This window comes from Podarcis pityusensis (genome assembly GCF_964106645.2).
Source record: "Podarcis pityusensis genome assembly, chromosome: 6".
Lineage (NCBI taxonomy): Eukaryota > Metazoa > Chordata > Lepidosauria > Squamata > Lacertidae > Podarcis > Podarcis pityusensis.
In genome coordinates, this window is record NC_138030.1 from 34447111 (window position 1) to 34461735 (window position 14625).

General features: G+C 43.0%; 1 protein-coding gene and 1 long non-coding RNA gene across 4 annotated transcripts; one reads left to right on the top strand and one right to left on the bottom strand.

Annotated features, from left to right (window-relative positions):
* The first annotated feature begins 24 nt into the window (after positions 1-24).
* On the top strand, positions 25-9784 carry BCL2L15 (BCL2 like 15). Of its 3 annotated transcripts, XM_081009933.1 has the most exons (5): positions 25-594; positions 3329-3424; positions 6677-6795; positions 7096-7311; positions 9592-9784. In XM_081009933.1, the coding sequence occupies exons 1-5, from the start codon at positions 462-464 to the stop codon at positions 9628-9630; spliced, it is 603 nt and encodes a 200-aa protein (XP_080866059.1). In that variant the 5' UTR covers positions 25-461; the 3' UTR covers positions 9631-9784. The 3 variants fall into 3 exon arrangements, with proteins under 3 accessions (XP_080866059.1, XP_080866060.1, XP_080866061.1); XM_081009934.1 differs by lacking the exon at positions 3329-3424; XM_081009935.1 differs by lacking the exon at positions 3329-3424 and having other exon boundaries at positions 6683-6795.
* Positions 9785-11052: 1268 nt separating this feature from the next.
* On the bottom strand, positions 11053-14624 carry LOC308479238. Its single transcript, XR_013987566.1, has 3 exons — positions 14542-14624; positions 12260-12410; positions 11053-11155 (listed from the first exon to the last, which is right to left on the bottom strand). It is a non-coding gene; the product is annotated as an uncharacterized lncRNA (long non-coding RNA).
* Position 14625: the final 1 nt, after the last annotated feature.

Consider the following 14625-nt stretch of genomic DNA (forward strand, 5'->3'; position numbering starts at 1 on the left):
TTTAGGGATACAGTATTATATTATATCTAGGAAATCCTTCTTTGTTTTGCAGGAAACAAGTAAAAATACTATAATGAACAGAATGAGAGAAGCTAATACATAGTCAGTTGCCATGCACATAACTATAGTTGCTCTTAGAAGAACTTGACTGAGGTTCTGGAAAAGAGGAAGAGAAAGCCGTACTAGACTTTGCTCCCTCATGACTTCCTTGTGGTGACTTTTACTGTTTAAAGCAGATAGCTATGCTAATACTGATATGGGTGTAGCTGCAGCTGCAACACAAGAACAAGCTTCCTCTTGTAATGTAGCCTGGTCTGAGGAGAATCTAGCTTTAATATATTCTGGCCTGCTAGGAGGCTGGGTGCTAGAAACTTTACATGCGCAAACTTGTGCAGCCATAGGAAGAACAACTGGTGGAAAGCCGTGGCAGCAACTTGTGTTTCGAATAGAGAACAGCTAACATGAAGGACTCTATGACTTTTGAGGAACAGGTGGAGCAGATTGCAGAAGCACTGCTTGCTGACTTCCCGGGGCAAAAATCAAAAGCAGAATTTCGTGTCCTACATTATAACGGTGCAAGTGTGCGTTTTGAAGGTAAGAATATTTGTTCATGGAGAAGTATGAACCCCTCTTCTAGAGCTGTGTAATCAGGAACTGATGATTAAAATTACATGCAAGCAAAGAGGCTTGGTTTAAAAGTTCAGCACTTCCGTGTTAAGAGCATAAGGAAAGTTCTTAATAAATCCTTATGTTGTAGTGCATTGCAGCTAGAATTGCCGGCTAGTTTTAAGACACTTTAGCTGATTAGCCATCTGTTCACTGATTAATGCACTAAATACACTTTTATTTCCAAACTGAAATTTCAGTAAAGATCTCTTTCTAAGAGATTGAAACGAGTCTGTGATAACAGACCTCTAGTCAGAAGAAAAGGGCATATTAGATAAGCATGTATTTTAGTTCCGCTTTTAGTAAATCGGGGGGGGGGGAGGCGATGGTCACCTCCAGGCTTGACTGCTGTAATTCGCTCTACGTGGTGGTGCCCTTGAAACTGTCCCACAAACTCCAGCGGGTGCAGTATGCTGCAGCAAGGCTCCTCACAGGGTCTCTGCTGTGGGAGCATATTAACCCAGTGCTTTACCAGTTGCAGTGGCTCCGGGTAGAGTATAGGGTCTGGTTCAAGGTGCTGTTTTTGACCTTTAAAGCCCTTTGTGGCTTAGGGCCCTCGTATTTACGGGACCGCCTCTCCTGGTATGCCCCGCAGAGGACCTTAAGGTCCATGAATAACCATAGTTTAGAGGTCCCGGGCCCAAAGGAAGTCAGACTATCCACCACCAGGGCCCAGGGCCTTTTCAGTGATGGCTACGACCTGGTGGAATGCTCTGTCCCATGAGACTAGGGCCCTTCAGGATTTAACCTCCTTCCATCGGGCCTGTAAAACAGAGCTATTCTGCCTGGCTTTTAATTTGAATTCAGCCTGATCTTTTATTTCCCTTCTCTTCCATCCCCCTCCCCTTTTATGAAGATTACCCGCTCTGAGACCCCACAGCTAATTCTCCCCTGGCCTCCTCGCTGGCCCAAGTAGGACTATTTCAGCCAGCTAGCCCTGGGGATTATCTAATGCTTATTAGATGGATTTCCCCGAAATTTATTTCTGAACTTTGAATTTTATTGTTATTCATGTTTTTATACTGTATTTTATGCTGCTTTTACAATTAAGTGTTTTAAATTTGTTGCTAGCCTCCCTGAGCTCAGTTTTTGAACCGGGAAGGGCGGGGTATAAATAAATTTTATTGTTGTTGTTGTTGTTTTGTTGTTGTTGTTGTTATTCAGTTCTGTCTGAACCTTTCAGTCCTACTGCTTTAGCTGTTAAAACGTTTAGCTGGTTAATAGTCTGCTAACACTTGCAGGTACAATAAGAGTTTGTTGCTTTGCTGCCAGAATGCCTCCTACGAATGAGGCTTGGTTTTGCATTGCTGTAGTAGCAGTTTGATATTAAGTCAATGGTTAACACTGAAGTTTGTTTATAGTATTTATTCCTTGTTCTTCATTACAGAAGGATTTTCTGAGCACCTTAAAATATGCCTGTGCCCATATGGGGGGGGGGGGGCTATTTCACACAGGTAACAGATTCAATTTTCCCATGTGTGCAATTATGCAGGGGTGTTCACAGAGAAGTAGTTTTAAAAAAAATGCCTCTGAGTTCTAAACCAATGTTTCCCATCCACACTAGTGGATAGTCTGTGATAGGGTATAGCCGCATGGTATGTACATGTCCTTATCCCCTCAATTATTACCCACCCTAAATTACACTTTTTTTCCAAATTGTATGCATTTACCAATGCATATAGCGTACTTTCCCATGTATAAGAAGAGGTTTTTTTATTTAAAAATTATGTTAAAAATTGGGGGTCATCTTATACACGGGTAGTGCATAGGGGCGATGTGGGATTGGTTGCTGCTGTGAGCAGAAGATTGTCAGCGGCGATTGGGCGTGTTATTGGTGGCTGTGGCAAGGGCTAGTGTTGATTGGCTGTCGCTGCAGCTATTGGGCGGGCGATTGGTGGCTACTGCCGGTGAGGGGACAGATAGGTCGCTTTGGCAACGCATGCGAGTGGCCGCATAGGTCAAGCGGGTGAGCAATTTTCAGCAATCCCCCATAAAAAAATCTCCACAACTCTGGGCCACCCAGCTGAACAACTCTGGTAAATCTCCCCCCCATTTTCTTAATTTGGAGTCCCCCAAAATAGGGGGTGTGTTATACACGGGGGCGTGTTATACAACAGGAAAAATTCTCAGCAGGTGCACAAGAGCACATGTTAGCAGCGTATTTTACAACGGGCAAAATGAAGGTTTGTGAATTGGGGTGGGGTGAGGAAAACACTCACAAACATTTATAACCTGTCACTGAAAGCAGATTCCTGCCGAAGACTGTTCCTGGATCTGTCACCAGAAAGCTGGCTAAGGAAGTCTGCCTGCTTTTCTGCTTCCTCTGATATTTCCCCACTTCCAGCAGAGGATGGTGCTCTAATTAACCCATGGCAGGATGTAACTCAGGTGTTTTGCAGGTAATTAAAACCTGTTAGGAGAAGGCAATCTTTAACATTCCCCACGTTGGAAACTGTCCAAGGCTGTTTCTCCTTGAAATTCAGTCAAAACTTATGTGCAAATACAAGATCATTTCATGTATTGCTCTTCTGTGTAATGACTGCAAAGATGACACCAGGTGAGTTGGGCGGTTGTCATGGTTGCTTCTTATTTTATTATGAGCAACCCAAAAAGGAAAGGCGTTGGTAGCATAGAAAGTTACAATTGCCATGTCTTTTGCCAGGCCCACGTCCTTCCCTGCTTGCCTGTGCTACAGCTCAAGGCAGTAAGACAAGAGATGAAGTCCATCAACATCAAAGTCAGATCTCACGCTTTCAGGGTAACGTACATATCATTTTTTAGGAACCTTATGCTGAAGTAACATAGCACAAAGTAAGCTGATGCTACCAGAAGAGCAGTGCTTTACTTATTATGCAGCACAAATTCAGTTTTCGGCACATAACTTCCTGCGAAGCAGAGAGTTTTGTCTGAACATGCTCTTTGTCACTCTAAAGCTTAGCACAGTTCTAAATACTAACACTCAGTGCGTTTGGACATGGGAGGAAAGTCAGCCCAAGCTGGGCACTGGGAATTCACTTATTCAGTTTATATATCTCCTTTCTTCTGAGGAGCTCAAGGCAGTAAACATGGCTCCCTCACCCTCCAAATTTTATCCTCACAGCAATGCTATGAGGTAGGGTTGGGTCGAGAAATGGCAGGTGTCCCAAAGTCAGCTAGTGGAAAATTGAACCTGGGTCTCCCCAATCCCTGCTTCAGCACCCTGCTCAGTATTCCATACTGGCTCTTGAAATTGCCAATGTAAGGCAAGGTCTTTACGCTCACTGGAATGCAGGAGTATTTTAGTATAGGGGATGTGGTATCACCCCTCCTGATCGAAATGCAGAGGGAGATCTTGAGATGAAGAATGAAGTCAAGGAAGCACCCGAAAGAGGAAATGTTGTAGTAATGGGTGGCTTAAACTACCCTCACAGAGACTGGCCACATATATGTTAAGTCACGACAGGCACATTAAATTCCTTGATATCTTATTGATCATGGAACCGTCAGGAGATGTGGTGATGCTGGACCTAATCTTGATTGGTGCCCAGGACTGGTGCAGGATATAATGGTTGAGCCATTTTATTTTATTTTATTTTACCCTGGCCAAGACCGGGCTCCGGGCGGCTAACATCAGGTATAAAAACAATTGATTAAAATACAACTTTAAAACAAGATTAAAATACTACTTAAAATGCAGCCTCATTTCAGTGGAAGTCCAGATCAAAAACTGTTTGGGGGGAGAAAATGTCAAATCTTCACCAAGGCCAACTATCCAGACTGGTCCTACATGGGCTAGAAAAGCCAGGGAAGTCCCCAAATAGGGGTTCCATCACAGAAGGAAAAGGAAAGAGGGGGAGGGGATCAGGCTGATTCCAAGCCAAGGGCCAGGCAGAACAACTCTGTCTTATAGGCCCCGCAGAAAGAAATCAGATCCCACAGGGCCCTGGTCTAATGAGACAAAGCATTCCACCAGGCCGGAGCCAGTGTTGAAAAGGTCCTGGCCCTGGTTGAGGCTAATCTAACTTCCTTAGGGCCCGGGACCTCTAGGGTGTTGCTATTTATGGACCTTAAGGTCCTCCATGGGGCATACCAGGAGAGGCGGTCCTGTAGGTATGAGGGTCCTAGGCAGTTATTTGGGAGCAGTTATTATAGTGCTATTAAATTAAAATTCATAGAAGACATTCATATAATTGTAGAGTTGGAAGGGACCACGAGGGTCATCTTCTGCAACCTCCTACAATGCAGGCATCTTTTGCCCAGTGTGGGGTTTGAACTCATGACCCCAATATTAAGAGTGTCATGCTCTACCAGCTTAGCTATGTATGTAGCCATATGTTGTAAATGGCCAGTTGCAAATAAAATATGACATGGCCGCATCTGATTTCAGAAGAGGAAGCTTCCCCAAATGACAAGATTGCTAAACAGGAAAGTCAAAGGCAAAGTCATGAGGGTCAACTCTGAAATACTTGGGAAATAATCCCTGCCAAAGGAGGAGGGAAAGGATAGCTATGCCACCATGCATGCATAGGGGCCTTCTGGAGTTCACTGCACCAAGGATGATGGTCCTTGATGTCATAAGGGCCAGAACATGCACATACCCTTGTGTGGTCTGGTCTACAAGAAGAGGGAGCCTTTTGACTTGGGATTCTCATGACAGCATGGCTAAGGCTGGACCAGAAGAAGTCACTGTCACCCATATCACACAGTAGCAAACTAATGTGCATTTAAGGAGAAGCTGCAACATACAAATGTTCATTGTTTCTCTAGGCTTTATGGATTTTATTATTATTTGGGAACAGCATTGTAAAACTGGCTGGGCAAAAGGTAGGTAATAGGTCTCTGGGTGGTTTGCAGCAGATCACCAAGGATTTCTGACACTGAACTGTATAACAACACATGTTGTTGTTTAGTCGTGTCCGACTCTTCATGACCCCATGGACCAGAGCACGCCAGGCCCTCCTGTCTTCCACTGCCTCCCGCAGTTTGGTCAAACTCATGTTCGTAGCTTCGAGAACACTGTCCAACCATCTCATCCTCTATTGTCCCCTTCTCCTTGTGCCCTCAATCTTTCCCAACATCAGAATCTTTTCCAGGGAGTCTTCTCTTCTCATGAGGTGGCCAAAGTATTGGAGCCTCAGCTTCAGGATCTGTCCTTCCAGTGAGCACTCAGGGCTGATTTCCTTAAGAATAGATAGGTTTGATCTTCTTGCAGTCCATGGGACTCTCAAGAGTCTCCTCCAGCACCATAATTCAAAAGCATCAATTCTTCGGCGATCAGCCTTCTTTATGGTCCAGCTCTCACTTCCATACATCACTGCTGGGAAAACCATAACTTTAACTATCTTAATTCTGGCTTGGGATTCATCCAGCCCAGACTTTCGCATGATGAATAACAACACATACACCACCCCAATCAGTTTGCTGGAACAAAGAGGGGAAAACAGTAAACGGATTTTTGTGTGTTGGGACTATGACCTGAATTCTAATCCTGAAAGCTATTTTGTGATGCAAAATACATTTAGAGGTGCATTATCTCTTAATTCTAAGTGTATGTCTGCCCTTCTTTTGTATTTGGCGCCAGCTGGTAGACATCTGAGTTTTGGGGGTGAGGGTGGGGGGAGTGGACCCACTCCTGTTACAAGAGGAGAGGAAGTTGGTGTCTGCTTAGAGATGCAGGAGCTAATGTTTCCTAACAGCCTGCATCCCTGCCAGAATATCAAAGCGAGGTGTGATGACTAAAGATATATGGGCTGGACAGCTGCAGGTTGAGTGGAAATTTCTCTCTAATACATGTAAGATAAAATAAACCTTTTCCAGCCTCTCCACCTCACCTTCCATGCTTGCTGCGTTCTCTTTCCCCCTCTGTTCTGAGTAATCTTGCCTTTTTCACTGTGTGTTCTTTGGGAAAGCAGTTTTGTGTAGCCCTCTCAGACGGTGCCTAAAGCTGTCTGGGTTACGCCTAGATATAATTAATATTTACTAGAATGTTACTAGGACTTAAAACATAAGTCTCTGTTTACTTTCTTCCAAGGTGGAGGTAGTGCTGCAAGCCCTTTTGACCCAGTTCCTATTGCCAATACACTGAGACGCCTAGGAGATCAGTTTAATGCAGACTTGGAGAGACCAGCGCGGGAGGTCATAGAGGCAGAGGTAATATACATTCCTACCTCTCCAACAAAAAAACACCACCTCAGTCTCTGCTCATAGGGAACTTCCCTGCTCTGAATAAAAGGGGGTGCATGCATGACACACGTGTGACGTGATTATGTCTCACACGCTGGCCCCCTCAATCGTGGGGGCAAGCCGGCTCACCTGAGAGAGAGAGAGAGAGAGAGAGAGAGAGAGAGAGAGAGAGAGTTGCATATTACAGCTGCTTCCCCAGTGTATTGGCCCTTTATTTTGCAGTCTTGTGTGTACTGTATGTTAGAAATTTCCATTCTCTGTTTACAGGGAAGGAAATTCAAAGAAAACGTCGAGACTCTCAGCAAGACCTGGACGGTTCAGAACCCTGAGCTGGAATATGAAAAAGCTTTCCTAATTGTCGCTGTAAAGTTGCTTAGATACATTGCAAAGAAAGCTCATGGTGTAGCCCAGCCGCGCTTACTCACAGAGGCAATCAACGCAGCTCCGGAAGTGAGACACTATATTGAAAGGCAAGGTGGCTGGGTGAGTTAAGTTAGCATTTGGCTACACAGTCCAACCATCTCCATTCAGCAGTTCACCCAGTAAAGTGTAAAAACTCCAACACTTTCTCAATACAGTTATGTATTTTAGTTTGTTTTCAAGATTTATTTCCTGCCTTTCAGTCGGAAAACCTTTAAGGCAGCTTACAAGGATTAACAGGCCACCAGGGCTGACCTAAAATCTCCAGGTTTGCCTGGTTCCCTCCAGGTGGCAGAGGGAAAGGTTTCAATCCCCAGGTGGGTGAGGGTGCCTTAAAAATAATAATAATGAAGAAGACTATGCATGTAGCTTGTAAGCTTCAGTCCAGCTAGAGCTGGCTGCAAATTACTACATACATTCTAAGGCGGTGGTCTGCTCTCTTCCTCTCCCTCTACCAATTAACCTCTGTCTCCAGGGCTCAGTGGTGGGAAGAAGAAAAACTAAGGGCTGCCTCCATGACATCACCTGGGGTCGCCTCTAGGTCTCAGGTTTGAGCCCTGAAATCTTAGGGTCTGGGATGCTCTTGACCTGGCAACCCTACAACTTACAATTTATTTATTTTTATTTATTAAATTTGTATAGTGCCCTTCATCCGAAGATCACAGGGCAGTTCATAATATAAAAATACAAAATGAAAACACAAAATACATTTTTTTAAAAACCCAACCAATATCCCCCGCAACACATTTAAAAGGACATAGAATGTTAATCAGCCGTACGCCTGGTTGAAGAGAAACGTTTTTGTCTGGAGCCTAAAGATATGTGATGAAGGCACCAGTCACACCTCCTTGGGGAGAGCCTTCCACAAAATGGGGAGCCACCACAGAAAAGGCCCGACTTGGTGTTACCACCCTGCAGCCGTCTCATGGAGGAGGCACATGAAGAAGGGCCTCAGAGGATGATTGAAGGGTTCAGATCAGTTCATCTGGAGAGAGACAGTCCTTGAGGTGTTGTGGTCTTGATCCATTTAAGGCTTTATAGGTCAAATCCAGTACTTTGAACTAGACATGGAAACTGATAGGCTGCTAGTGCATTCAGGCCAGGAACAGTGTAATATGTTCCAGTGTGCAACCTGGCCACGGAATTGCATACCAGCTGACGTTTCCAAGTCTCCATAGGAAGCCTGGTGTATAATGAGTTGAAGTTATCTAACCTAGAGATTACCAGAGCATAGATGGCAATAGTTTGCAATAGAACAGCGCCAAATTTAGGGCAGTGTGGGTGGTTCTCCCACACAGGGTGCTGAGCTAAGGGGGCAAAAAATAACATTAATAACAATAGTAATTATATATTTATAGAGGTACATACTGAGAAGATCCATTAAAAAGCATATGTGCCAAAAGGAATTATTGTGAAAATAAATATTATGGGGTGCCACCAAATTTTGTCCTTGCTCAGGGTATTGTTTTATGAAAATCTGTCCCTGCAACAGAATAGAACAACACACACAAACACAGCTGATGGATGGTAACAGTATAATTCCAGGGCAACTGGCCGTTGGAGCTGGGAGGAGGGGAAGCAAGATCCCTGCAGCTGCTCCTTCTCTGTCTGATGTATGGAAACAGGATAGCCTATTCCTAAAAAGAAGAGGGTGCAGCCCCCGCAATGGATGGGTGCTGTTGTGTTTAGAGGCCTGGGCCACAAAATATAGATGGAGACGATGTTTGCTAAATCAATAGCTTATTGTAGAGCACTTTCCCTGCTCACAGAGGAGTCCTTGCTTCCAGAATTGCCATACATCCTGGGATGGAGCAAGCTGTGTTTAGACCAGAGCATTCTGTTCTGAATCAGGAATGGATCTGCTCAAACTTCACAGGCATGCCCCCCCATTTTGTCTGCATGCCCAAAGGGCTGGATTTAGGTTTGATGAGGCCCTAAGCTACGGAAGGTAATGGGGCCCTTTATATGTCCAGCTGTCCTTTGTCAACAACAAATTGTCACTGTTTTTTGTGCTGAATATATGCTAATTTAATAAACACAAAACACTATTGCTGTATGTAGGTTTTATTTTATTTGTTTTTATCTTATATTTTGGAAATGTACATCCAGGTTTTTTTCCTTTACATTTTTTTTGGGGGCCCCAAGAGAGTGGGGCCCTAAGCTATAGCTGGTTTAGTTTATACGTAAATCTGGCACTTCATGCCCCCATTACTTCCAGTATTTCTTTCACACCTTGTCTCTGTGTGATGGGATCTTTACAAGGTGCCTCTAAGTTAGGTCTTTTATTTCCATTTGCTGATTTTTCTTCATTTTTCCAATTAATACCTTCTTTTTTCATTTTAGGAGAACCTTGAAAACAGAAGAGGACAAAATAATCCCTAATATATCACTTTTAATAAAATATGCCTAGCTCTGTTTTGCTACTCTAAGAGAAATGGAGCTGGAAAACTTTCCTGCACTGCAATTGCACTCAACCTGCCTTTATTTTGTTTTGTTTTAATTTAAATCACCAAATAAAATAAAATGATGATGTCTAGGTGTTGTTTGCCTTCAGTGATGCCAAAAGTCACTCATGTGACCACACTTCCGCACAACATTCCATCTTTCAATGGCTTGGATTGACTGATTAATAACTATTATTAATGATAACTATATAGTTTTGTTTTGAATATTTGGAAAACTGGGCCACATATTTCAGCTCAACTCACTGGGTTTATCTCATTTTGCCATCTGCAAAAAGAAGCCTAGTTTGTTTTGTTGTTGTTGTTTTTTAAAAAAAGCTTTGTAAAGCACTTTAAAAGACAAAGAAATAAAATGGGGGGGCACCCAACAGAACTTTAAACTTGCTCACTCTGGTCATCCTTTGTAACAGGGCTGTGGAACCTGTGGTTCCTTAAGGTGATGTTGGATTCCAATTCCTTAGCAGGCCCAACCAGCAATGTCCCACAGTCAGGAATGATGCAACCTGTAGGCCAACAACCTATGGAGAACCACAGGTTTGCAATCCCTGCTGCATAAAACGGGAGACCATTTCCCCTCAGTTTCATTTAGTGCCATTTTCCCCTATAGCATGGAGAATAGCTCATTTTAGGATGTTTTACTAAATTTGATATCTCCGAAATTTGATACCTCCTTTTTTTAAAAAAATTATTGGTTTTCTTTTTCTCATCACAAATATACTTATATCCATAATGTATAGTTTGCATAACATCTCCCCCTCCCTCTCTTTGGACTTCCCTCAATTTCCATTTCTGATTAATTATCCTCATTATTATATCCTGCTGTCCCCCCCCCCCCCAATATATCATATTTTCCCTTTGTTACAATATTTGCAGAAACAAAGAAAGAATATCGACTCGGATGACAGGATTTAAATAAGCAGTCACAATTTTATGGATAGGGAACAAATATTGATAGCTCCTTAACTTGTTCATGCCATTACTGCTCTCTGCATTCTAATCTCAACAATAAGGTTGAATTGGTTATGGGTGATTAGGATAAAGGATTCTGGTTTTGCTGATGATTAGGCAGGTGGAATTTGCTTTCTCCCAGGGGTGGCCTGAGATGTTTTGGTGAGTGAGGCCTGAGGCACGCTCCCCTCTGCCCCACAATGAAGGGTGGGCATGAAGCCCTCGCGAAGCCTCTTCAGCCCACTGGGCTGAAAAGAGGGAGGAGCTTTGGAAAGTGGTTCTCCTCTACAGTTCTTTGCTTTCCTGGGCCAAAGATTTTCACTAATAAATCCAATATGCTCTTAAATAGACTGTAATAATCCTCAGGGTAATAGTTGACAATAAATACACTCTTACATTATATAGATATGATGTTCCAATGAATCAGAATGAAAGAAGCCACGAGAAGAACCATGAACACCCAACGTAGAATCCCCCATGGGCTATAATTCCAGTTTCTAAAACAGAGGAGGAAAGAGGGGGAAATCCTAAATAATTGCTCTTACTGATTTTACAAGAAAGTAAATTACAAACTGGAGTCGTATCTCAACTAAAGGAAATTTAACCATTATGAGCACTGTATGTTGTGATGGGGAAAGACAAGCTTTTACTCTCCTGGTGATGATACACACTACCATCCTGACATCTGGGGTTGCGGCGCTCATCTTGCTTTATTGGCTGAGGGAGCCGGTGTACAGCTTCCGGGTCATGTGGCCAGCATGACTAAGCCGCTTCTGGTGAACCAGAGCAGTGCACGAAAACGCCGTTTACCTTCCCGCTGGAGTGGTCCCTATTTATCTACTTGCACTTTGACGTGCTTTCCAACTGCTAGGTTGGCAGGAGCAGGGACCGAACAACGGGAGCTCACCCCATCACGGATTCGAACCACCAACCTTCTGATTGGCAAGTCCTAGGCTCTGTGGTTTAACCCACAGCGCCACCCGCATTGTAGTTACCGTATGCCTTAACTGTGGACCCCTCACCCCCACAACTGATTGCTGCAGAACAAAAGGTGTTAAATGCTAGTTTTTGCCTCCACCAAGAAAGCAGATAACAATCATAAAACACATGGAGCAACTGCTTAACAGGGTGCCTGCCTTAGGCCCAGGGAAATACTAAGCACAACTTGCACAAATCATTTTATCAGTGCAAATAGCAGGTGCATGAGTGGGGGAGATAAGGTTTGGAAGTGAGTGTTGGTGGTTGAACTTCCCAGTCCTTGAAAGTGATGCTTTGAAGTCACATAAAAGTGATGCATTTAAGACACATAAATAGTTATGCTAATTATGGTCAGATGTTATTCATGCAGTTTTAACCCTCGCTGATTAAGTAAAAGGGAACTTACCAAATTTTGTGTTCAAACCCAATCAGAGTATTCCCCACCCCCAAACTGGCAAGTACAACATTTTTTCATTGGGAATGTGGCAGAGAATGAACTGGGGCTCATTGTTTCTAGTATGTACACCAGAGCAGAAATAAAAGGTTGATTTAGAAACAAATTGTGGATTCTGTTTATGCAAAGTTAGCCATCAAATATAATCTTGTGATTAGATGGCACTTACCTTTCTGTGACTTTATGATGACAAGTGGCATTGGAAGACAGAGATGCGTTTAAATTAAAATCAGAAATATCTGGGAAAGCTGTAGTAACCTCAGCTGTAGATGAAGGAGTGGAGGGAGGACTGGTTTGCACATGTTGACATGTTGTAGGAGCTGAATAATAGCAATGAAATATAATTTGTTATATTTACAATCCTGGGCAAATTGCTTGTGCTATGAGAAAGGTAGTACACTCTTTACACTGAAAAATACTATAGAAATGATTCATGGTTATTAGCTGTGCAAGCAATGAATAATGAAAAATATCCAGAGTCTCTGGAACTGGCATCAGAGTGGCCATAAGGTAAAGTGGATCTTTCTAACTGTCAGGGAGAGGCAGGCAGAAGAGGATTTTTGTTCTGGCAAGTCTCTCCATTGCAGGCATGGAAGCTCGGATACCTCGCTGTTCTGCCATCAGTGGTCTGTCATCAGCGACAAAAGAGGACAAGCCAGAATAGACTTAGGTTACTAGACATCCCCGTTTCCCGGGGACAATCCCTCGATTTACAAATCAGTCCCCATACAAAATCCATTGAAGTTGAAAAGTGTCCCTGGATTCATTGAAAAAAATCTGGTAACCTTAGAATAGACTGGGGAAGACATTGGATTGCACATCATGGCCTGATAAGAGCTGGGATGTGGGTACAGTCCAGGGCCTAGCTACTCAGCCAGCAACCAAACAATACCAAACACTGCAATCAGCCCCACCTCACCCCTCCAAACCCTCACCTGTGGTTTATATTAGGACCATGGCATGTGGGAAATTAAACACTTCCTCCCCCCTCAGTGGTCATGATTGCTCCTCCCCATACTGCAATGGGGGTGGGAGGGAAGAAAAATTATAAAGAACATGCTGCTTTAAAAAAATCAGTAGGATAACATGCCATAGAGAAGGAAATGGCTAGAGCAATCAATATAGGCCAGAGTAGCAGCATGACAGCCATCCCACTGAGTTTAAAAAAACAACAACTTGGATTTTTTTGAATCTGGGCACATTGCAGATATTAATATTGCACAGCTTGAAGCAGTAGGATGAATAAAAACTGAGTCCTCTTGGAATAAGAATTGTCCAGACCAAAATATGGTTCCAAAGCTTTACTAACATACCGTAACTTTCTTCAGAGAGACATGAAAAGCAAGTTATGTTACATCCAAATAGTGGCGTAAAATCAAGTGCTCGTCCAAGCACAGTACATCTTCTTAGTAATATAAGATTAGTCTAAACAGATCTGAAATCAAAGGCCTTTCTCTCTGCACACAGATTCCATTAGCTTGTATTCCAGCCTGAGGCTGTTTTCTCCAGGAGAGACACATTTACACATCTTTGTCTTCAGTTGCTTGAGAACAAAAGACAACTTCCACAAAATGGAGATTGAAACAAAATTTTAAAATCCTTCCAGTAGCACCTTAGAGACCAACTAAGTTTGTTATTGGTATGAGCTTGGCAGACCAACACAGCTACCTACCTGTAAAATGGAGATTTGCAACTAAATACCTTACTCGTGTGATCTAAGGTTAGGTGTGTGACACTTTGTTATTAGCAGCATGAATGAGAACAGACGAAGACTGCTTATATAAGATTGAACTGTAAGTGCATAAACTACTGGGAAGGTCTATGCAATCCTTAATTGCTCCAGTTATATATGTAACTGGAATGTCAGTTTTTGGAGGAAACTATGCATACTTTCCTTGGCCTTCCTAATGTAACATGACTGGTGCCTACTGAGTAATCCAGCCTTGTATTTAACAACCCTCCTGGTAGCCCTAAGTGCCCAGAAATTCTATGCAGATGAGCGCATGGAATTCTATGCTGGCAAGGGAGAAGGGTTAGCAGTGGAAGGATACATTGTTCTGTCCTTTTTCTGCCAGCCCTCTTGGTTTCAATTCCAAATGTAGAGGAAGAAAAGTTTTTTTGTCCACAACCAAGCACAGAAATGGTGGAGACTTGCAAAGAGGGGACAGATCACTTTGTCATTTTGTCCCTCCTCCACCAGTCTGCTTGGTAGCAGTCCTTTTTAAAACAACAACAACCAGGCTTTAATGCTTACCACAGAGGAAAGGACATCCCTTCCTCTTTGGCCAGCATGAAAATACAGGGTAGTATAAAAAAAATTGAGCCTGGTAACTTTTGTGTAGTTACTGTATTTACGAGGCTGACTTACTCCATCAGAGCTGGCAACAAGAACTTTATTTCTATTTGCATTATAACAATAAAGGTGGTGATGAGACTCATATGACACCTTACCTTTATTTACCTTCAGTTTCACTGAAGTCATTATGTCAGCAAAAGGCCTATCAATTCCACACCAATATCTTCCTGAATCATCTT